We start from the raw sequence: 22,649 nt of genomic DNA on the forward strand, positions 1-22,649 counted from the left end.
ATGCGAGGTTATGCAGCTTGGCTTCTCCGGCCTTGGAAATGATCCCGTGGTCGAGACGGGAAGTACGAAAAGGGTGCAAATCATGCGTCAGCTCTGTATTGGTACCAACACTACTCCGTAGATCGGGAACCTGCCATGATGCCTTTACAGAGTAGTTTTGCACGGCTGATTGAGTAGTAGTGATACGGAAGTGGCTTCGGAACCTTGGGCTTCTAGGAGAGATACGAACGCTGACCGGATAATTGAGGCGCTTGATAAACATACAGGGGGGAGCACTGTCACGATGTCATCGCACATCCTGGAGGCGTTTCGGCTGTCCACCCGACAAGGATTATGACGAGAAGATACTAGCAAGGACAAGGACAATTACCGTGGAACCAAGGGGAAAACAGGGGGTTTCCCACAAAGAAGCAGGATCAAAAACGAAGTAATCAATATTCAGTCTAGAATCCGCTCAATGGGATCGCCAAGGCAGAAAGTGGACTGGCTGAGAACAAGGCTGGAAGCCTCGACCCTGTAGGGCCAGTACTACTACTACTACTTAACATCGTATCCGTATCTTACATCGTATCTCGGCATGCTGATAGACATAGCAGTATTTAACTAAGGCACTTGGCTTCGTAGGGCCGAAGTAATTTCAATGTTGACGAAATTAATAGGCAACCTAGAGTATCTCAATTGATACTCTGCTTTTAACTTTTATTCCATCACCAGCAGTCTTTTCTCGTGCCGTCTTTTGTACAGCGTGCTTTCCTGCCCATCCTGGCCGACATTCCGCTGACTCATGTGACGTCTTTCCGTAAACTTACTAGCTTGTGGGCATGATGTAGGCAGTTAATTACCGAACTGGGAAGTGGATGCGGCTTTACATCTCTTTTCCGGCCAATGAGAAGAGCTACAGCTGGTCTGACTGGGGATATAATCGTGGTAACAATACCAGGCGTGACGAGGATCGTCTGGTCGCGACGGCAAGAATCCCTGCAGTGGCTGAGAAACGGACTGATCGAAGCTGGTAATGATCCTTACCACCGATGGAAATGGATCACTTTTCTGTTTTTTTCGCTGTCACCACCAGTAACCAGCAGGGACCCATGTTCGTGGATTCGTGGATCTTCCTCGACCTTTGACAAACCTTAATGGGCCTAATTGGGTGGCCCCGACAGAAGCAATTTCTTTGTGACTTCACACATATTCCCCAATAAGTTTACTAATAGCCATTCTAGCAGGGTGGAAGTACGGAGTAGCATCTACTGGGTCCAAAATAGGAGGTCAGATTAACTGGAATGATTAGTTACTGGAACGCGGATGTTTGACCCTCCCTCCGTCCCCTTGAGTCTCTTCCCTCTCCTTCTTCCCCCCACGGATGGGTTTGTTTTGTTCGGCGTCCGGAAGCTCCGATGGGCGAAGTACTGGTGGTTCCTTGGTTTGCTGGCTTGGTCTCCAGCATGTGTTAATTATCACGACATGGAAACGCGATAGCTGACGGGGGCCTAATCTGGCAAAAACAAACCAGGTCAGACACCGAAGAACCGGTGAAACCCACTTGGAGAGCCCATCTCATCCAATCCAGTGAGGAGCGATCCCTTATTTTGCTGCCCACTCAGGTTCGGTGGGTAGGACTGGTTACATGCCTGCTGCTTTTTTGGTATTTGACTATTTCTACAGCCAAGCAAAATCAGGCTGGGCTGAGACCCTCTTCTCCCTGTACCTACCGACTAATCAACTAATCAACTACTAATGACTATCTACCCAAGACGCAAGCAAGTTCCTACTAGTACCATCTGCTACTAGGTTGCACTGCGTAAGGTACATAAGTGCCGCTCCCCACTGCTGCCCATCTTAGAGGAATACTTTCACGCTACTAATTTTCCAAGCTATCAGGCGGGATTAACTATCCAGTCCGCCCTTCCTTCCTACCGGTTTGTCTGGTTGGCTTCGCTAACCTGATGATGCTCTTCCTGTTCCCCAAGCCTTGTCTCTCTGTGCTTCACTCTTTATAGCTTGCCCCGCAGCATTCCATTCCATCTTGGAAGCTTGGAGCTGTTGGACCTCTCGTACTTCATTAGTATTAATCCTTGTCCTTGGTTCTCTTTCCTTTTCCATAACTACAGTCAACTACTCCCACCCCATCCCCCGGTATAGCGCCTCTATTTTCTACTTCGAGGAGGTCACCATCATGGGAGTAGGAGCGTTCCTCGAGCCGTTGACGGTCATCGTTCTTCTGTTTGGAGGCACCTGGATCAACCGAACAACAGGATCGTTTCCTGCACGCAAAACTCGCCGCAGATCTAGCATCCCCTCACGTGGCACTTCACCTGATGCGATAGAGTCCGGACTATCCACACCAACCGCAAAGGACGGGCTGTTGTCTCGTCGACTGTCGTCTTCTTCCTCGGCACTCCTACAAGATGGCCAGAGTCGGTGGCGCAAGAGGCAGCTGGGCATCTTTTCGTCAAACTTGGAGGTCACCTCTCCCAACACCATCGTCTTCCAAGATCGCCTGCTTAGTCGCCTGCTACGCAAGTTCCCTTTCTTAGTCGAATGCTGGTACTGGGCGTTAGTGTACTGGGTATGATTTTCGAGCCTCGTGTTTCCTGCTCTTGCTTTACTTGAGTCCATGATAACTACCTGTTCGTCAGCTTCTATGTGGCAAATGCTAATGTTCTGGCACAGACATACCAATTAGGTCGAGCATTTACTGCCGTTACGCTGCAAGAAGGCACTGTCGACGTGGCGAGAAAGCATGCGCTACAGCTGATACAAGTTGAAGAGGCGTTGGGGTTGTTCTTGGAGGTTCCAATCCAGCGGTTCTTCCTCCGACACACGAGACTCATGATGTGGACAAATTGGATCTACTCCTTCATTCATATCCCGGGCACCATTGCCTTCCTTGTCTGGCTCTACTACTACACAACCACCAGAAACCGATACGATGAGTCGCAACCTGGCAAGCCTCGCGGATTCATGAGTGGCTCACCCGCAGGCCCGCGTCTCTACCAAGCTCGTCGCCGAACACTTGCCGTGTGCAATCTACTTGCATTCGTGGTGTTTACTTTGTGGCCCTGCATGCCACCTCGACTGTTGAGTGACAAGGATGCGCAGGGTCCTGATGCAGCTCGGGGTCGTAGCTATGGCTTTGTGGATACGGTGCATGGCGTCAACGGTGCAGGCAGCGTTTGGACCGAAAACCGCTTCTGCAACCAATACGGTGAGTATTCGTTCCGAGAGCAACTTTGAAGAGGAGGCCGCTGACCAAGACACCCCATAGCTGCCATGCCCTCCTTGCATTTCGGCTACTCTCTCATGATTGGTCTCACGATCATGACCATACCGCTGCCGCCACATCATCGTCGGCGCTCACGCATCGCGATTGGCTCCGTTGGGCTGCAGGTTCCGTCATGGCGCCGACTCGTCTGCCTGGCCATGGGCTTTGCCTATCCATTTGTCATCCTGGCCGCCATTGTCGCGACTGCAAACCATTTCATTCTGGACGCTGTGGCCGGTGCCACGGTATGTGCTCTTGGGTGGAAATTTAACGGCATTCTGCTGAACTTGCTGCCCCTGGAAGACTACTTCCTCTGGGCTCTTCGTATCCATAAACCGGTACCGACCGCGATGGATGAAGTGGAGGGGGTGGATGGTTGGATTGATGAAGAGGGATTGCCTGAACATACTTCCCTTCCTTGGTGAGCGAGTTTGCGCGCCTTCAGAGTAGCTCGTCTTCCTACATATATACCGTGGACCTGCATGATACCCTTCTGGAAATGCCTTCTCACCTCGTTTATGAACCTGTCATGACTCTGATCTGTATTAATTACATTGATCGTACCGCCGGTCGGTCGTTGGGGCCGCACTATTATTATTGTTTATCTATGTCTTCTCTCCCTCGATCATCCATATGCTCTGAACACCCCCTACCGTGTATATGGCGGACTGCTTTGATCAAGGACAATGCATTTAATTATATCTCTACTCAACCTGATGAATGGTTTCGTAAGACTCTCTCCCCTTCGTAAGTTCAGGCATCGTGTTCATGTGCGGGTGATTGCTATATACTCATACTAGGCGGGGTGAGTGGAAGGCATGAAGAACGTCAGAACAGGAAAACACAACGAGACACACCAGGTGGCTGGGGAGTGAGAAGATAGGATCATTTAAAATCCTGCTCGTAGCACTCGAGGTATTGAATGTCAGTGTTACTGCGTGGTACTGACTCGACCGTGGCGGGCTGTTGTAGATGGAAACACTGACGAGGCTCATTGTTCCGGCCATTTAACGCACGGAGTCAATGGAATGAGCAAGAATCTCCGAATAAGCTTGTAAAATCCATGCCGGAAGTGGGGGAAAAGGGAGTTGAGTGTTGTACTGGAGATAGAAGTGAGGATGGCTGGTTTGGCAGCCAGCGAGGGAACTCTGCTCCTGGCGTCACCATCCGTCTTCTTTCCCCGACCAAACAACTAGAGACGCATTCTCACCATCACCCCTACTTACTCCTCGCCCGTCGAGTCTGCCCTCTTCAAGATCCAGTATCATCTCCGGGTGAGATTTTGCTCTGCTACACCTGCTTGTTCACCTGCCTTCACCTCCTGGACCGAATCGTGCAGATCCTTGCGACCGCGGGGTTTCTGGTGTTCCTCAACATCCTCAACTAGTGCTCGGATTCGGTGGTGCGCGACTGGACTGGAGCTCCAGGTGAGTCTGTGATTCGAATATCCTTTGCGAAGGAAATACTGAAGCTCTGAACAGGTTGTGTTATAACGCGAAAATTACTTTGTGCACTCCACTCTGAGTCTCATACGTCTCTTGAATTTGTCCGTGATACTCGCTGTCTCGGTGATCCAACCGAACGGAGTAGACTGCGACCATTCGTGGGCGTTCATCACTACGAATCTACCTTCGCCGGTGGATGAATAGCCCCTGAGCCTTTTCTTTGCTGCTTCTGAAAGCTCAGACTCGTTGTTGTGCAGCCACAGCAGCAGCTACTTCGCGTTTCCAGCTCTTGGAGGATCGTCAACCGCCGGGGAGTTTTTCGCGTCACGGCCCATTAGCAGCATCACCATCAATATCCATCCATCACCACAGACGTCCCTGCATCGCAGTGTTATTGAGGGGACCGGATCGGATTCATCAATCGATTCTACGTTTGGGAGAAACGCCACGATTCTCAGTAACCATCCCCCTATTGGAAGCTCTGTCTTACAGTTGCCACAAGCGCTCCGAGACACGACACAGCGGTCTGCCGTGATAGGATCCCCCTCCTGCCCAGTCGCTAATACAAGGGTTACTGGGGACAGCTCCAGAAAGCCAGTGTTACTTTTCGAGACCAGTCGTGGTGGTTGACTTTATCAACTATCTCTTGTCGTTGAAGCGTTTGCGTCATTTACGGACTGGGCGCAGCGCCGCTTTGCTTTCCCACCCCAAGAAGTGCAACGCGTTGTCGACTTCCCGCCTCCCGGCGTCGCGACCTTCTCCACCACCACCTCTCGCTCGTTCGCTCTCAACTCTCTCTTTCACTCTCCTCCTCCTTCCACCGCATTAACCCATCCCCTCGAAACCTTCCCTCCCCCCACACACACCCAACCTTGATCTCATCAGAAGGCTTCGCTTATCCTCTCCTCCTTCGCATCCTCCTTCCATTCCCCCCTTCCCCTCCTGATTTATTTCCGAGTTCCGGTTGCGCATCATGGCCGAGGATACCCCTGCTGCCTCGGCGCCCGCCCCCGACGCTGGTGAGCCATCCGTTGAACGCGCTCCCGCCGAGACTCAGCCTGCTGCTGCTGAAGCTGCGCAAGAGTCTTCCAAGGAGAAGGAAGAGTCGCAGGCCAATGGTCCTGAGGACAAGCCATCTGGTAAGCTATCCCAACATCACTCCCTCTCCTCGTGTCGCGGTCATGCCTACCAGGGTGTGAGCCTTGCCCAGTGGCGCTCGCTAATCTCTTCGCCCCGTGCTTCTCAGCGACCGAAACTGCCACTGAAGAGGAGAAGAAAGAGCCCGCCCCAGCAGAGGCTGAGGAATCGAGCGCACCCGCCGAGTCTGCCGACGCGAAGCAGCCCGAGGAGAGTGCGGCCGCGCCTGCAGAGCCCGAAGCCGCACCAGCATCGGAGGCCAACGGAACGCCCGCATCCGCTAAGAAGTCGGGCGCCGCGAAGCGGAAATCGACTGGCACCGTGCCCGAGCACAAGTCTAAGCTGAATAGAAAGAAGTCCCAGATCCGTACCACACACTTGAATGCACAGCCCGGCGAATACTACCTGGCGCGTCTCAGGAGTTTCCCCCCATGGCCCTCCATCATCTGCGACGAGGAAATGCTTCCTCAGACCCTATTGAACACGCGTCCTGTGACGGCTCAGCGTCCCGACGGAACCTACAGGGAGGACTACGCCGATGGTGGCAAACGCGCTCACGAGCGGACCTTCCCCGTTATGTTCTTTGAGACGAACGAATTGTGAGTAACATTATATTGAGCTTGGATGAAGCTTGCGACATCGAATTGGCTAACGAAGAATATAGCGCGTGGATCCCCAACACCGATCTAACCCCTATCGATGCTGCTGGCTGCAAGGAGGTGTCGGAGAAGGGCAAGTCGAAAACCCTCTTGGCTGCGTATGCTGTGGGTGCCGAAGGCCATGACCTTCAGCACTTCAAGGACCTGCTGGCAGATCACCAGCGTGCTCTGGAGCAGGAGATCGAAGAAAGGGAGGCCCAGGCAGCTGCCAAGGCCGCCGCCAAGGCCGAGAGGGAGGCCAAGAAGAACAAGCGCAAGAGCATGGATGTAGTCGATGACGAAGACGTCGACATGGACGAGGCCGATGAGGAAACGAAGAAGCCCAAGAGCACCAAGAAGCGCAAGAAGGACAACGACTCTGAGGCCCAGAGCGATGAGAAGGTAGGAGAGATTTGTCTTGCTGAATTCGGGTGACACAATGGTACTGACTGAAGTTTCGTATAGCCTGCGAAGACCCCTAAAACCACCACGAAATTGAAGTTGACCACCCCCAAGACTCCGGCCAGCGAATCTGGAAAGAAGGCCCCTGCTTCCAAGGGCAAGCAGGCTGCCAGCAGCAAGAAGGCCGCTAAGGCTGCTGCTAGTGACGATGGAGAGGAATCTCGCGCGGCTTCCAAGGAGCCCGAGAAGAAGATCAGTCAGGAGGAAGCCAAGGACAAGAAGGAGAAAGAGAGTATGTCTGAGCCCAATCCGATGGCAAATGTCTACAAACATGATAATGTGCTAATGATGAATAGTTCTCTTTATTCGTCACAAGCTTCAGAAGGGATTCATCTCTCGCGACCAGCCCCCCAAGGAGGAAGAAATGACTCACATGTCCAACTTTTTCGGCAAGCTTGAGAAGCATGCGGATCTCGAAGTCTCCATTATCCGTGCCACGAAGATCAACAAGGTCTTGAAGATGATCGTCAAACTCAGCTCCATCCCTCGGGACGAGGAATTCCAGTTCCGGGCCCGTGCAATGAGCATACTGTCCAAGTGGAAGAACTTGCTCGATGCGGACACCACTGGACCATCGGATGACAAGGAGAAGGAGGACAAGCCCAAGGCCAACGGTGTCCACAAGGAGAGCAGCGTCGAGACGCCGGCTAAGGGTGATACCGAGAACGAGAAGGAGGATGAGACCAAGGAGAGCAAGGCAGACACTGCGGAACCTCAGGATGAGCCGATGCCTGATGCCGATGCGGCTGAGAAGCCACAAGCCCCTGAGCCGGCTACAGAGGAGGCTGAGAAGGAAGCCCCCAAGACCGAAGAGGCTGAAAAGGAAGCTCCAAAGACCGAAGAGGCTACGACGGAGAAGGCAGCAGAGGAGAAATCAGCTGAAGAGAAGCCAGCTGAAGAGAAGGCGACAGAGGAAAAGGCAGTGGAGACGGCAGCATGAAGGAGGTGATGATGATGGAAGTTGTTTGCCGTTGTTACCACCCACATTGATTGTGGCGTTTTGTTTACTTGCCTTAGTTTATGGGCCTGTGTGTTGTGACTCCTCTCTGCGCTATCTTGTTTTTCTTTCTTCCTCTTTTCTTACTATTCAATCCATGCAAATCCCCCTTTCTTTACTCTTGGAATCAATTCACGAAGCCGGAAAAAGTCAAATACATGCAAGCGTCGTTGAACAACCTTATCCTTTATCAGGGAAGTGCACCGTTGTCTCCTTTGCCACTACCATCTGTACATCTATCCATGTCCATCTTCTTCATATTTGGAATGGGCAACGAGATGATCTTTATTTCAGATGGGAGTGAAGAAACAAGTACGCCAGATGTCCCCAATCTCTCTCCCTCTCTCTCTGCCCCTTTCTACACACCTCAAAATGGCCACTACCACACCGTTCCAACAGAACACCCAGTATGCCCGATTCTACAAGTAGGGATTGACGAGCAAAGACTCAACTCAACTCCCAACCCACTCAATCAATCCTTCTGCCCTTGGATTGAGAATTCAACCCTGCTCTGCTTTCATTATACCTTGAGTGGGAGGATAGTATATGATCTATCTATGCTTATTTTTCATTTTCAGACACTGTACTTGTTGTTTTCATCATTTGTTACTATCTGCTTTTCCACAACTTGCGAAAGGATGATCGAAATTGTATGCTTGTTACTCGAGCTAAAGCTCTGCCTGTTCTCGTTCTTGTCCTTGTTGCTGATTTCTCCTAATTTTCCCCTCCTCTCTTGTTCCCGTCCTTCCCCCTCGGCTAGTTTATGCGATGGATGTGCGAGATGCGTAGTTATTTTATCTATCTATCTATTCATTCATCTATCTAAGGACTTATATCTTCTACGATATACTATAATAAGTGTGTACTGTGATCATACTAGTTGCTAGTACTTAAATTAAGGGTATCTATACAGTAGTAGTAGTACCCTGTTATGGTACAACTCTTAAGATGATGGTAAGTCTTCTAGTAGTTATAAGGTCCGTTTAGTTGCCCAGTTCTTATATCATACTCTATCTAGTGATGATTCAACGCGAAGTAAACGTGTCAACTTAGTCTATCAATAAAGCTCTATATTTTGCTTTCCGTCTCTACCTGTTTTTACCAATATGAATGTTGCTCCTGACCAATACCAATGGGGGAAAGAAAAGAAAAGAAAAGAAAAGAAAAGGATACCCAATGTGTGAGAGGGAAAAAAAGAAATGGAAAAGAAAGGGACAACACCAGCGCGCAACTGTGTGTATATATAGGAATGACGTAACCCAAGCAGAAGAAGTATAGGTATAGAGGAGCATAAAAATGCATGCATGTGAATGTGCATGAAAGTTGTTCATGAATCAAAAGTCCAGAAAAGGGTGAAAGAAGAATATTATACTGGACGCCGAGATAGCCATCGCTTCTATCTCTAATCATCCTGAGTATCCTTCGTCCACGGCAACTACGGCCACCACACTGATATCGTCGACTTTACCGCCGCGGTACCAGTCGCCAGGGTGGTAGCGCTGGGCTTCCTTGGCGAAGGGACCGTCACGGCGCATGTCCATACTGGCCAGTTTGGCCTCGCCGGCGATTGTGGCAGCGATGAGGGACTGAAGGGTGTAGGTCTGCTGGCGCGTGCTGGGGGAGGAGGTTTTCGCGGAGTCCGGGTCGGAGGAGGGCGAGGAGGATGGCGTAGGGAGAAGAGAGGACAGGCCCTCAGGGCTGGTTAATTGTTTAAGATCCTCCGAGGGACGGATGCCAGCGTCGGGATCGGCGGTCCAGGCCCCCGTGAGAACCATGCGACTCGTGACGAGCTTGAGTATATCTTGGTTGTTGAGGTTGTCGAAAACACCATCAGTTGCTAGGATGAGGACATCGCCATGTTGCATATGGAGGTTGGTGACGGCCGCGTCGCGCGGAAAGTCCTCGAGAAAGGCGCCGCCGAAGATGGACGCTTGAGCGCGCATGCGCGGCGGGATGATGCTGAGTTGGTAAGGAGTATTGAAGCCGTGGGTTTGCGGGACGGTGTAATGGTGGACGGCTGCAAGGCGAAGGAGAACGGAACCCGAGTCGCCCAGGTTGGCCAGCTCGATTCGGCCGTCTGGATATCCTACGCCGACCGACGCGGTACTACCTCCAGCTTGGATCGTCTCGTCTGCTACGACCTGGTCGTATCCGCTCTGGAGGAGGTTCTTCGCCCGCAATTCTTCGACAGGCGACTCCCAAGATATAGCCGACTGAGCCATGTAGCCACATAGCGCATGCGAGAAGTCTGCTGGATCGACGCGCGACTCGGCCCAGCCGCCCACGCCGTCGGCGACTGCAAAGGCTACTGCGCCAGAGTCCTTCCGGCCGACTCTGCTCACGAAGAACGCATCCTCACCACTATCCGGCCTCCTCTTTCGCCGGAGCGCCTTGTTCTCTGTGTCTGTTGCGACCCCAATGGCTTCGTGGAGGTCAGGCGTGAAGTTGTAGGAGTTTTTGGCCGGATGGAACCGGCGGCCTTTGCCGGACGAGGACGCAGCGACTCGATATGAAATTCGCGGAGAAGCCGAGTCTAACGGCGACGTGGAATGAAAGGCGCGGCGGGAGAATCGCGGGGAACGAGGTGTTGAGGCGAGGGAGGAGACGAGGGGATATCGGAGGCCAGAGGATTTCGGAGCCGAGAAGGAGGCCAAGAAGCCGTCCCTAACAAGCGTGTGTAGGCTACTGCAGGCTGCACTGCAGGCTCTACCGGAAGAAGCCAGTGCGATCATCAGCGAAGGACCGGATCGTCACCTCAAGCCTGTCTGTGCCAGCAGGAACAGGAAGGGGTCGGAAAGGAACAGGGACGCCGGAGGAGCAGGCGAAATGGCAAAGCCACACAGCTGCCGGGGGGAATTGAATGAGTGGAGAGGTCACAACAGGGCCAGAGAAGGCCGGCTGATCAGAGAAGTCGGGGATTATGTGAGGCTAGACGAAGGAGAGAGACGAAGCGATCCAAGCTGGAAATTTCAGGTTGCTGGGCCCGACGGGACTGCCGACCGCCTGGCGTCATCGACCGCCTCCGCGAGCATTGAGAAGAGAGAGGATTCTCGGATAAGCAGATCGAGGAATTGTCTAAGCTGGTCGGTGATTAGTTGCCGGTTGCTTGTCTGATCGGAGAAAGGACAAGGCAATTGACGTAGGAAGGCAGAGGGGATGCTGAGTGGCATATGGAGGAGAGGGAAGAGTGTAATACAATACTCCGGGCGCGGAGCAGCTCAGAATGAAACCATAAACTTAGACTCACCGAAACAGCACACCGCTGGTGGGTACTAGAGATTGTTAAAGTGGTCGTCATCGTGCATGCTAGTGTTACCGTGCAAGGCAAACACCAAGAATAGAGCAAAGAGAGGATAGTCAGCCACGAGAGGCGAGGGTCGTTGCGATCGAAAGGTGGATGCCGCCTTTTTCGGGCTGCCAGAAGAAATCCAGAAGGAAAGCAAAAGTGCCGCCGTTTTGCTGCTTTTCGGCCTCCGCTGGTCTTCCACTCCTGCATCCTTCCTTTCAACAACTTTCCCCCGTCTGTACCAACTTCTCCTCCTTTACCGCGCGCCCGGACGGTCCTATTTTGGATAACCGTGTCAATATCCGATTGTATTCGAACAAACAGTGACCGTTCTTGTCGAATCTGAACTGTCGCGCAATCCCCCACCCTCTGCGCCCAACATGATGCACCCGTCGAGACAGGCGTATGTGGAGGAGGCTGAGGTGAGCAACTCTCTTTATTATCTTCTATTTATCCTTCTGCTACATGAATAAAGCGCCGAATGTGTCTTCATCGTGGCATCGGAGGCTCCTCTGTTGACATTGCATACTGACGTCGACTCAGGACACGGACATGGGCATTGATTTGGCGAACATCCGTAAGTATTGCGCTTCTACCGAGATTCTATGTCGCTATGCCATATACATTGTACCAATTGCTTATTTACAATATCATATCTAGCCGTCGACCGTAATTATGACCTCCCCTCCGCCGCGGCGGGCATCCCGGCCGAAAGAGCGTCAGCCATCTTGTCACAGTTTGAACGGAAGCGAAGAGCCGCAGCCATGGCGGTCCCGACGGACGATGGCCGGGTGCGCGCACGACTACGCGAACTGGGCGAACCGATTACGTTGTTTGGAGAGGGCCCTGCAGACCGGAGAGACCGACTGAGGGAACTATTGACCGATCTGGCAGAACGACAAGAAGCGGCGGCGGCAGAAGGCGATGTGGAAATGATGGAGGCCGGCGAGGGGGACGAAGCTGAAGAGGAGGCTGAGCAGCAGGAGGAATTCTACACAGAGGGCACCCATGAGCTCTTGCAGGCCCGGAAGGACATTGCGCGTTTTTCACTGCCTCGCGCGAAGGCGCGTGTGGCCCGACTGAGAGAGGAATCGACCATACCTCTACGGACGCATATTAAGCATCGCAAGGCGATCAAGGAAAAGCTACACAACTTCGATCTGTACGGGTCCCAGATTGCGGGCGACCGCCCCGTCAGTATCTGTCGGTTCTCCCCCGACGGGCAGACTATCGCGACCGGTAACTGGGGCGGTGGCATTCGCTTGCTTACAGTGCCCAACCTCGAAGAGAAGCTTTCATTCCAGGCACATAATGATCGAGTCGGTGGGCTTTCTTGGTTCCCCGGAGCTACACTGCCAACGTCGAATGTTTCGGAGTCGACGGTAAATCTAGTGTCGGGAGGAGGTGAAGGAAATGTCCGCTTGTGGTCTCTGGACAAGGACCAACCCTTGGCGACGCTGTCTGGCCACAGCGGTCGTGTATGCCGGACGGAGTTCCACCCATCGGGTCGATACGTTGCCTCTGCGTCTTACGATACCACCTGGCGGTTGTGGGACGTCGAAACTACGGCCGAGCTCTTGTTACAAGAAGGCCATTCCCGTGAGGTGTACACAGTCGCATTCAACAATGACGGCTCGCTTCTGGCGAGTGGCGGATTGGACAGCATCGGACGGATTTGGGATCTCCGGACAGGCCGCACGGTCATGATTCTGGAGGGGCATATTCGGGAGATCTTTGGCATGGATTGGGGCGTGGATGGCTATCGAGTGCTGTCCGGCTCGGGCGATGGTTGGGTCAAGTGCTGGGACTTGCGTCAAGTTCGGAATAGCGGTGGCATTGGAGCGCATAAAAGCGTGGTGTCTGATCTCCGCTGGTATAAGGGCGCGGAGTCGGACTCATATCTGCCCTCTGCGGAAGGCCGCATGGACGTTGACGGGGCTACGCCAACGGATGAAGCTCCGGTGCCTGTGCAGCCCAAGAAGTCGGGCACCTTCTTTGTGAGCAGTGGCTTTGACAAGAACGTGAATATCTTTAGCGCGGATGACTGGTCGTTGGTGAAGACGTTGAGTGGACATGCGGGTAATGTCCTCAGCACAGACATCAGCGGCGATGCACAGTGGATTGCCAGCTGTGGGCATGACCGCACGGTGAAGCTCTGGGGGATTGAATGATTTACATGTACTATAGAAGAATCAAGTGATAATGACTGCCCATGAATCGCACTTGGTGGAGTTACTACGTAAGTGGGTACAACTGTGAAGATGAAGCAACTTTCACACCGTAAATTAGCGTACGATTCACACATCCGACATACAGGGGATGTAGTATCTCTCAACAAGAAATATATTCACCAGGCTATTCATCATCCAGCTTCGTATACTTACAATGCTTCTCCTAGTTATTTAAAATCGAAAGCGGTGAATAATATACATCTTAGTCACCTGACCTCTCTGCCATCGCCACTCGATTCTGCCGGGGATTCCGCTTGACCGCCCAGACAAATCCGAGGCAAATCCGACAATCCATCAACAACCGTCATGTCCGAGTCCGAGCATCTCTTCTTTCCAACAACCACCATAGTCCAACAAAATCAGGACACCTCACAGTAACCCGCATGAAGCACACTATGCTACGAACCAGTCGACTTGCATCGCGGCTTGCCCGCACAGGTGTTCTTCAAGCCCGCGCATCTGCACCCCACACATCCTACCTACAGCAGCAACATCCTCCATCTCTTTCATCATCGCTATCGGCATCAACAACAACCAGTACCTTCCGCCTCGCCTCCACAACTACTACTACATCCCCCAACGATACCACCACCAGCAGCAACTCCCAAACAACCCCCGACATAACCAATCACTACACGATCTTCAAACAAACCCTCCCCGCCGGCCCACCCCCGTCTTCACCCTTCGCCATCCCGACCGCCGACCTCCGCCGCGAATTCCTCCGCTGGCAATCCCTCATCCACCCGGACAAGTACCCGCAGGGCCCACAGAAACAACAAGCGGAGGCTTTATCCGCGCGCATCAACGAAGCATACCGCACACTGCTGGACCCGCTGCAACGGGCGCAGTATCTCCTGCGCGAGATGCACGGGATAGATGTCACGGCGGAGGACGGAGCATCGAAGCATGCGTTGGATGCGGAGACGTTGATGGAGGTGATGGAGGTGCAGGAGACGATTGAGGAGGTGACGGATGCCGGGGAGGATGCTGCGGCTGCGGAGGCGAAGATTAATGAGTTGAAGGTGGAGAATCAGGGGAGGGTGGAGGAGTGTGTGAGGGTATTGGGGGAGGCGTTTGATAAAGGTGATATTGAGTTGGCGCGGAGGGAGTGTGTGAGATTGAGGTTTTGGTATAGTGTTGGAGAGGGGCTGAGGGAGTGGGAGCCGGGGAATAGGGAGATTCGGTTGGTTCATTGATTCTACTAGTCGTGGGGATCGGGGATAGATCAGGGATAGATTGTATGATATTGGAGTTATTCTTTTGTATAGAGATACCACTCATATCTATATGATGATGATATACTATAGAGTTTTGATGATAGAATGAGGAAACAATCAATCTTTTCCACTCTAAACCACTGTCTACTACGAAACGTTAGTATGAAGAAGATTGTTGCAGATGAACTACAGTATGATTAACAGCCATTGCAGTGATGCAGTCAGTAACATGCTATGAGTTGTTAAGCAGCTATAATATAGTTCATCTCGTGGTCGACGTGCTGTCAGTGGAGTCTCTCTCTAGCTGTCACTCCAGCAAGGGACTAACTAACTAGTAACTACTGATTGTTAGTAACTCCGTAGTACTTATCTAGTTCATGGTGGATATTTTCCGTGAGGATCCACAATTTGTTTAACCTTTTCATAGTGTTTTTTTTTTTTATTCCATCAAGTTCATCGATTGAGTGACTTGAAAGTCAGTGTCTACTTACTATATAATTATAATCATGGTCGGAAGTTTGCGGTAGGATTAGGGCACGCATGCATCCGCACATCCTGCGTCCTTTAAGAACTTCAACAATATCTTTCTTGATCACGGCATACTTCATGTTGAATACTTAATTAAACCTGCCAACCGACTGACTACGGATCTACCTCCAATTAATAAGAAAAGACAAAAATAGTCACTTGACCATGCACTCCAACCACCCCCACCACCGCAATTGATCTTCTACGCCAATAAGCTGACCGCCGTTGGGTCCCTAAGAGGCTGGGATGAAAAACTTCCCATCGGGCAACAATATGACTGGAACCAGCAGTACAACACCCACACGCCGGCACATGGGCAAGGATTGGCCTCATTAGTGGGGAATGCGAACCATCCCAGCCATCCTGTGACTCGTGTGGTTGGTTTCATTGCCGCTGGAGAGCAGAACTCGTCTCGTGTGAGATGTTGTTGCATAGAGGGCGAGCGTCTGGTTGGGCATGAGGATCAACGGGGGGTTTTCCATCACCTATCTCTCAATTCCCCTCTACTGCAGCCCGTGCAGGATACATATGTTACACTCAGGGATAGGGAATAATATCGCTATATGATTCAGCCAGTCCAATGACGCTGATCTCTAACTAGCGACGCTCATGCATCACCTGCTGGTCGCGATAAGACGAACTGAACGGGCCGTTGGCTGGCATCGCAGAAGCTGGCGGTCAACCCACTCCGAAACCCGTTAGCGATGCACACGTAGCAGACTGCCTTGACCCAGTTAGTCGGCTCCTGCGCCTATAGCTGCTTTGGCGTAGGGACTAGACACCCGGAGGGGGGGAAATTTTCAGGGCACATGTACAAGTGGAGAGCTCCGCGGACAGTCAGGAGTATCGGAGGATCGCATATAATAATCGCAATCTGACTCCGTCTGTCTGTCGGCCGTTTTTCTGCGCTCAAGTCAATTCTTGTTGTAGTCGCTTGGAACGCAACGGATGTCCTCAATGGAGTCGGATCGGGACTTTAGTAGGTGAGTGCAGACCTTCAATCGTGACCAGAATTGGAAACGCTAGCCATTGGAATCTCTCGAATGACTCACTCCATCTTTGTCCGGCTTCTGCGATTGAATCTTTTCTTTCCTTCTGCCTCTGCTTCATGCCAACCACCACAGTGCTGCCACTGACCACGCTCTGGATGGATACAGCATCGTCCATTCACCGCCATTTACTTTTCTGGTCGGCCCCAACCACACCAAGCTTACCATCCAGTCCGGCCTCGCCCGTCATGTCTCCCAGCCACTCGACCATCTCATGAACAGTGGGGAGACCCGCGAGTCGAAGCACCACATCGCTGTTCTGGAAGAGTATGACGTCGAAACCTTTGTCGCATTCTGCGAGTATGCCTATACCGGCGACTATCGTGTGCCACCTCCGGGGTCGCGGGAAGAGGACCGTGAAGAGCAGGCCGTGACCAATCCCTTTCGCGGTGTCTTCTCCAACGATCCATCCAGCCCAGCAGCCATTCCTCCGCGGGCCCCGACACCCCCTGGTCGACCGGTAGACCAACCCCATGGGGACGACCACGACAAGTCGCTCGATGATGGGTGGAGTCGTGCGGACGAAGAGCACAGGCCTGCTAGAGTGGAGCACAGTTTCCCGGGCAAGGATGATGACTGGGAGTGTGCCATTGCTGATGATGAGCCGCAAGAGCCTGCACCTGCGACGAAAGAGGCAAGCGAGCAGCCTCCTCCCACTCCTGCTGCGGAGCAGGGTGATGGCGACGGATGGGACGCCATTGGAGATGATGCATCCAAGGGAAAGAAAGGTAAAAAGAACAAGAAGGACAAGAAAAAGAAGAAGGGAGGTGCCGCCGCAGAGGAGGCCGCGCCCAACTTGACACCTCCATCCACGCCACCACCGCAGAACTCGAAGCCGGAAGAGGAAGCCGCCAATCCTGCTTCTGAAACCAACGCAGTGTCTGAGGATGCCACTCCAGCTCCTGAGACTGTAGAGGCACCTCCGGTTTCAGAGCCAGCTGATACTGCGGCACCAGCTTCATCGCCTACCGAAAGCTGGGAGCACACTGCGCCCACGCCTCCAGACGATGGGGCCGACGTTCCTGGCAAAGAGGACAGCAAAGAACAGAAGGAAGAGACACAGCAGAAGGAGAGCGAGGAGTCCAAAGGCCACCAAGAAGCCACGACCAGACGACCGACGGGTCCGATGATCGACACCTCTTTCGCCCGCCAGCAGTATTCCCGGATGAACGAGAAAGGAACCAGTCTCTGGGACGAGTTCGCCGCCATCGACTACATCGACCCCCGCTCTTGCTCCGTGACGAGACCTCCAAGCGTCATGTCTGCTCGGTCGCCCTTGGAGCTGCCATACCTGGTCTTCCACGCCAAGCTGTACGTCTTTGCAACCCGATACTTGATCCCTGCGTTGGCCCAGCTCTGTCTCCGCAAGCTCCATCGCGACCTGCTGTACCTGGGATTCGCGGAATCAAGCATCGAGGGTGAGGACGAGGAGCAGCATGGCCTCAACACCACCAAGGCCAGAAAGATCCTTGATCTCCTGCACTACACGTACACCAAGACTACTCGTCTGGAGCCGATCACCCCCACATCCGCTACACAGCTGCGGGATAACGAGCTACGGAAGCTGGTCGTGCACTTTGCTGCCTGCAAGGTGCGCGATTTGGCGGCCTACTCTCCGCCAGTCGAGAGCGACCTTGGATCTCCGTCGAGCAAGGCACGAAAGCCTTCAGCGCGGGGCTTCCGTGCCTTGCTGGACACCACCACCGAGCTTGCCTCGGACCTGGTGTATCGGATGATGATGTGAATGCCCTTCCATTGCTTCTGATCTCTCCACTCGTTTCCCTTTCTCTTTTTCTCGATACGATTCTTCCAAGAAAACTCCAAACCATCGTTTTTACATGTATATCCAGATACGCACGACCACAGAACAAACGACGCACGACAGATGGCATGAGATGCATGACCAGGCGTACGGGATGAAAGATCAGTGTATGGAGTCTGTTTCGAAGTTTATGCGCTCATCGTTCCCACTGCCAACAACGAATTTCCTTGTGTGTATTTGATGTTAAATGATTATTTGCTATGAATTACCCTGGCTCCATCGCGGATGCGTAATAACAAACGCAGCTGAATTTGCGTCGCAATGAGGTATCCTGATAGCGTATTGTATTGTCTTGTCTTGAAGACAGGTTGCATGTGCATGTTTGGCGTTTCTGCATGTTGATCCAAGCCGCGCGAAGCGAGTTCCAGATTCTTCGTCTGCCTAATATTTGACGTGTGTCTCACAGAGGGCAGCGTTCGTCTTACTTTCCCTGTTATGAAATCGGTTAGCTGTTCTAATTCAAGCCGTGTCTCTGCAGGCCATTGTGCATCTGCAGGGGTCCAGAAGCCGACCCGGGTTGCCGTGACAAGCTGGGCGTTGGACATCCTCTGCAGCCGATGTCGTCGTCTTGACGGAATCCTAGTAGCGGCCATCAAACTCGCGCTCTATCTCTAGTTACTCCAGGGGGCTAAAATGAGGAGATGCATCGCCACTGGCTTGGCATCTTGTAGGCAATCACATTTTCAATGACCTCCCGGAGTCCCAGGAAGTAGGCGAGGAGATAAGGGAGTCACAGTATGGAATGACGACTCGAGGATTAGGCGACAAGGAGGGGATCGCCAGCGGACAAGAACGCCGAGATAGTCTCATCAGCGATCTATCGAGTCTCAAGTATCTCGACAGATGGCTGAGCCATGCTTGGCGGCGATCCGGCCAAGAGCATCCAAGAGACGGAAAGGAGAATCGTCGGGATTGACTTGTGAAGGAGAGGAAGAAGATCAGTCTATCTCTAACTCTCTTGACTCTCTAATTGTATATGGTTCATCTTGTAACGTTCCGGAGGAAAGTCGTGCCAAGGATGCCCAGCCAGGATTTCCTCTGAGGCCTTTCCGTCTTCCTCCGCCGCCCAACTTGACATTCCCACAACAACTTCTTTTCCTCTCCATCCCAATCGTTGGTCCCTCATTTCGAATGGCTCAATTTTTGCCCTCACCGGTGACCTCAAATTATGCGTATTTGGGCTGGTTTTTACAGTGTTGCCATCCATGGGTCACCCGCATGGATCAGGGCCCACTTTCGATCCCCCCCTTCTCCATTGCATTCTGTGGTTTGCGGTTGTCTTTAGTTCTGTGACTGTCCACTCCCGAACCTCCCAAGAATCCCATCCGCAGTCTTGATAGTATTGGCAAAACCTTCCTGCTCGCTTCCTCTCCCATATTCTGGGCATTAATGATTTTATAGCCACCACCATACTTGGCAGCGGAGATGCCATGGTGCGTTGTCGATCCCCCTCTTGGCCATCGCTCGTCTGGGGAGCGAAACAAGTTGGAGAATTCCGCGCACGTTGATGTTTCCTGGATGCGCACTACAGTCGGATTTGCCTGCTTGATTGGCCCGGATGGCGACCATCGAGTTCCACTTTTCCAGCTCCAACCTTGTCTTTGGGCCTGCCTTCCGACTGAGTAAGTCACTACTATCTCTGGTTCTCCTAGTTCCTGCTGCTACTGCTGTTGCTCGTCTCGTTCCTCTCTGGCTCCTGGCTCTCTTCCGTGCCTAATTCTCGGTCCGAACAGGGCTTAGCATCGACCTCCCTCCCGTTTGGCCACTCCTTTTGCCGCCCTTTACGGCCCATGTCGTAACTCACAATGGGCCGAAAAGATCTCGGGATGGATCCAGGGGCAAAAAAATAAACCTCGAAATTTCAGTTTTTCCCCGACAGCACTTCATCAAACTCAGACTTACCACCTCAATTCAAATTTGAGACGAAGTTCTACAGCTCTCTTGGCTTCATCAGACCTGTGGTCCCTGATGTGGCAGCGATTCTGCGGTGACAAATGCTGGCAATGGTCACGTCCGCGCGCTCGGGGAATTTCCGGACCCCAACCCTTCAAAACGGGTAAAAATCTCTGTGATAATAATAACACAGTGCGTGGCGCATACCATCAATCTCTCTAGTCTACCTAGTACCTAGAACTGGGATTGCCTGCCAGTTGACGTTGTCTATGCATTTCGACCCACTGATGCAGAACCATAACCTCGCATGGCTTGGCGGAGGAGAGTCTCTGGAAGGTTGAGGATCATGAACCACCTGCTCCCCTAGCCATCAGGTTCAACCTTCGCCTCCTATGATGCTTCGATTCAGTGCCGTGGATCCCTGGCCGCCTTGGCAATATGATTGTCCCCCCCCCCCCCTTTGATATGTTTTCCAAAATCTCCTGACCTAAGACGGATATTACATACGCCTAGATATTGGGCCCCGCGATACTGATTATCTGAAGTCTAGACTGCGATATTCTTCGCCTGGTGAGCCAACCACTATTGCCATTCCCCTGCAGGTCGGCTGTTCTGCTCTTGGCCATGCTGTGTCGACACTTGAAGGACGATCACCCTGACAGCCCAAGAAGCACTGCCTTACTGTAGCCCCAAAGCATAGGGAATGATGCGTAGTCTTATATGACCTGTGGACTGTCCTGTTGGAGGTGGTGCAATGCATCGCTGGTGGTCGAGCTCGTGGAACAATTGGTTCTTCCAGAAGTCGTTGCATTACCTGAGCAAACACCCTGTCTTACCAGAAATTTTTTTTCCCATATCCACTCCCACAATTATCAATTCAGTTCTCCGTATCCCAAAACGTTTTTCCGTGCTGTTTCGCTGTGGGCCCCGGTGTACAGTAGTAGTACGGGTCCGCTCAGCTTTGCTAAGGCCTGGTCACCCCTCCTTGGATAAAAGGCTGGCTCAATCCTCTCGAGGCACCTTAGCCAGACAGTATCTACTTCTTGATATTCTCCTACCATCCGCCAGCAGGGAAGCCATTGGCTTTCGCTCTCTATCAGCTGCATTGGTTCATACCTCTTCTCTGATCTTATCTTTTTATCACTGCACCTATAGACCATAGTCGAGCAACACCATGAACGTTGAAACGAGCCTCCCTGGCTCGTCTGGTTCGGATCTGGAAACCTTTCACCATGAAACCAAGAAACATGCCAACCATGATTCCGGAATCTCTGTCAATCACGCAGCTGAGATAGCTGTCAACCATACATTCGAAAAACCCGGTCGAGTGGGGATTCGCGAACGGTTGCACCACTTTACCTGGGCCTGGTATACCTTGACCATGAGCTGCGGCGGGTTGGCCCTCCTTATTGTCAACCAGCCTCATTCCTTCAAGGGCTTGAAGGACATTGCCCGGGTCGTCTACTGTCTCAATCTCGCTTTCTTCGTCATCGTCACTTCTCTCATGGCCGTCCGCTTCATCTTGCACAAGAATATGTGGCAGTCTCTCGGCCATGACCGTGAAGGCCTCTTCTTTCCGACCTTCTGGCTCTCCATTGCAACCATGATCACTGGATTGTACAAGTGCTTCGGTGATGACTCGTCGGAGAAGTTCACCAAGTGTCTCCAGGTCCTCTTCTGGATCTACTGTGGCTGCACCATGATCACCGCCGTCGTTCAGTACTCGTTTGTCTTTGCCACCCACAAATACCACCTGCAGACCATGATGCCTTCGTGGATCCTGCCAGCCTTCCCTGTCATGCTTAGTGGTACCATTGCGTCCGTTATTGCGGTTGGCCAACCGGCCAGCTCGGGAGTTCCCATGGTCATTGCCGGCATTACCTTCCAGGGTCTAGGTTTCTCGATCAGTTTCATGATGTACGCCCACTACATCGGACGACTGATGGAGACCGGGTTGCCTTCTCCCGAGCATCGACCGGGCATGTTCATCTGTGTTGGCCCACCTGCCTTCACTGCCCTCGCTTTGGTCGGTATGGCGAAGGCGCTACCTGACGATTTCCAGGTCATCGGCGACCCCCATGCTGTTATTGACGGACGCGTCATGCTGTTCCTCGCTGTCAGTGCGGCCATCTTCCTTTGGGCTCTGAGTTTCTGGTTCTTCTGCATTGCGGTTGTTGCTGTCGTCCGCTCCCCGCCGACGGGTTTCCACCTCAACTGGTTCGCCATGGTGTTCCCCAACACCGGTTTTACCCTTGCCACCATCACTCTGGGCAACATGTTCGACAGCCCAGGGGTCAAGGGCGTTGCCACCGCCATGTCTCTCTGTGTCATCATCATGTTCATCTTTGTCTTGGTTAGCGCCATTCGGGCCGTTATCCGCAAGGACATTATGTGGCCGGGTCAAGATGAGGACGTGTCTGAATGATCCCTCACACCGCCCTGTTTCCTACTTGCTTTCTCTCTTCCATCAGCCTCAGCATTTTTCATTTTGGTTTTTCAATGTTCTTGCATCTCTAGCGGTGACTTTTCGGTGAACGATTATATGCATACACTATATTGAGCGCTCATTCTTTGTGTCAGTCATTTTACGACGCCTTTTGGATTGTTGTTTTAGCTACACAGGCGTTTGGGATACATCATAGATATAGAATTAGACTTTCTCCATGCTCTACAAGTCCA

General features: G+C 52.5%; 9 protein-coding genes across 9 annotated transcripts; 7 read left to right on the forward strand and 2 right to left on the reverse strand.

Annotated features, from left to right (window-relative positions):
- Positions 1 to 2,176: 2,176 nt before the first annotated feature.
- On the forward strand, positions 2,177 to 3,690 carry ASPBRDRAFT_125201 (phosphatase PAP2 family protein; the record flags this gene model as incomplete). The annotated part of the gene is made up of 3 exons (XM_067617766.1): positions 2,177 to 2,569; positions 2,674 to 3,208; positions 3,269 to 3,690. The coding sequence occupies 3 exons, from the start codon at positions 2,177 to 2,179 to the stop codon at positions 3,688 to 3,690; spliced, it is 1,350 nt and encodes a 449-aa protein (XP_067478838.1).
- Positions 3,691 to 5,683: 1,993 nt separating this feature from the next.
- Positions 5,684 to 7,887, forward strand: ASPBRDRAFT_30009 (PWWP domain protein; the record flags this gene model as incomplete). Its single annotated transcript, XM_067622719.1, has 5 exons — positions 5,684 to 5,849; positions 5,903 to 6,446; positions 6,467 to 6,887; positions 6,951 to 7,179; positions 7,244 to 7,887. 5 exons carry the CDS (start codon positions 5,684 to 5,686, stop codon positions 7,885 to 7,887), a joined length of 2,004 nt encoding a protein of 667 aa, XP_067478839.1.
- Positions 7,509 to 8,943, forward strand: ASPBRDRAFT_569652 (uncharacterized protein). Its single transcript, XM_067627660.1, has one exon. It carries the CDS (start codon positions 7,968 to 7,970, stop codon positions 8,829 to 8,831), a length of 864 nt encoding a protein of 287 aa, XP_067478840.1. The 5' UTR covers positions 7,509 to 7,967; the 3' UTR covers positions 8,832 to 8,943.
- Positions 8,944 to 9,350: 407 nt separating this feature from the next.
- On the reverse strand, positions 9,351 to 11,395 carry ppmA (type 2C protein phosphatase PTC7; the record flags this gene model as incomplete). The annotated part of the gene is made up of 3 exons (XM_067628525.1): positions 11,192 to 11,395; positions 10,655 to 10,872; positions 9,351 to 10,608 (listed from the first exon to the last, which is right to left on the reverse strand). Exons 1-3 carry the CDS (start codon positions 11,240 to 11,242, stop codon positions 9,351 to 9,353), a joined length of 1,527 nt encoding a protein of 508 aa, XP_067478841.1. The 5' UTR covers positions 11,243 to 11,395.
- Positions 11,396 to 11,426: 31 nt separating this feature from the next.
- ASPBRDRAFT_42945 (putative pre-mRNA splicing factor) lies at positions 11,427 to 13,490 on the forward strand. Its single transcript, XM_067624898.1, has 3 exons — positions 11,427 to 11,652; positions 11,774 to 11,807; positions 11,891 to 13,490. The coding sequence occupies exons 1-3, from the start codon at positions 11,611 to 11,613 to the stop codon at positions 13,399 to 13,401; spliced, it is 1,587 nt and encodes a 528-aa protein (XP_067478842.1). The 5' UTR covers positions 11,427 to 11,610; the 3' UTR covers positions 13,402 to 13,490.
- Positions 13,491 to 13,752: 262 nt separating this feature from the next.
- ASPBRDRAFT_42946 (J-type chaperone JAC1) lies at positions 13,753 to 14,718 on the forward strand. The gene has a single exon (XM_067624899.1). It carries the CDS (start codon positions 13,845 to 13,847, stop codon positions 14,655 to 14,657), a length of 813 nt encoding a protein of 270 aa, XP_067478843.1. The 5' UTR covers positions 13,753 to 13,844; the 3' UTR covers positions 14,658 to 14,718.
- Positions 14,719 to 16,163: 1,445 nt separating this feature from the next.
- Positions 16,164 to 17,999, forward strand: ASPBRDRAFT_126180 (uncharacterized protein; the record flags this gene model as incomplete). Its single annotated transcript, XM_067617849.1, has 3 exons — positions 16,164 to 16,189; positions 16,331 to 16,983; positions 17,035 to 17,999. The coding sequence occupies 3 exons, from the start codon at positions 16,164 to 16,166 to the stop codon at positions 17,997 to 17,999; spliced, it is 1,644 nt and encodes a 547-aa protein (XP_067478844.1).
- Positions 18,000 to 18,222: 223 nt separating this feature from the next.
- ASPBRDRAFT_569909 (uncharacterized protein) lies at positions 18,223 to 18,985 on the reverse strand. The gene has a single exon (XM_067627664.1). The coding sequence runs from the start codon at positions 18,668 to 18,670 to the stop codon at positions 18,269 to 18,271; it is 402 nt and encodes a 133-aa protein (XP_067478845.1). The 5' UTR covers positions 18,671 to 18,985; the 3' UTR covers positions 18,223 to 18,268.
- A 2,159-nt stretch (positions 18,986 to 21,144) lies between these two features.
- Positions 21,145 to 22,395, forward strand: ASPBRDRAFT_124954 (tellurite-resistance/dicarboxylate transporter family protein; the record flags this gene model as incomplete). The annotated part of the gene is made up of 1 exon (XM_067617745.1): positions 21,145 to 22,395. The coding sequence occupies one exon, from the start codon at positions 21,145 to 21,147 to the stop codon at positions 22,393 to 22,395; it is 1,251 nt and encodes a 416-aa protein (XP_067478846.1).
- Between the last annotated feature and the right edge of the window lie 254 nt (positions 22,396 to 22,649).

This window comes from Aspergillus brasiliensis (assembly GCF_001889945.1).
Source record: "Aspergillus brasiliensis CBS 101740 unplaced genomic scaffold ASPBRscaffold_6, whole genome shotgun sequence".
Lineage (NCBI taxonomy): Eukaryota > Fungi > Ascomycota > Eurotiomycetes > Eurotiales > Aspergillaceae > Aspergillus > Aspergillus brasiliensis.

What these genes read in the sequence shown, in the direction of transcription:
- ASPBRDRAFT_569652 (XM_067627660.1), top strand. Translation starts at nt 7,968, where the DNA reads ATGGGCCTGTGTGTTGTGACTCCTCTCTGCGCTATCTTGTTTTTCTTT.
- ASPBRDRAFT_42945 (XM_067624898.1), top strand. Translation starts at nt 11,611, where the DNA reads ATGATGCACCCGTCGAGACAGGCGTATGTGGAGGAGGCTGAG. An exon ending in CGTATGTGGAGGAGGCTGAG is followed by an intron (nt 11,653 to 11,773) that starts GTGAGCAACTCT and finishes ACGTCGACTCAG; the next exon opens with GACACGGACATGGGCATTGA. An exon ending in CATTGATTTGGCGAACATCC is followed by an intron (nt 11,808 to 11,890) that starts GTAAGTATTGCG and finishes TATCATATCTAG; the next exon opens with CCGTCGACCGTAATTATGAC.
- ASPBRDRAFT_42946 (XM_067624899.1), top strand. Translation starts at nt 13,845, where the DNA reads ATGAAGCACACTATGCTACGAACCAGTCGACTTGCATCGCGGCTTGCC.
- ASPBRDRAFT_569909 (XM_067627664.1), bottom strand. Translation starts at nt 18,670, where the DNA reads ATGGCCGCTACTAGGATTCCGTCAAGACGACGACATCGGCTGCAGAGG.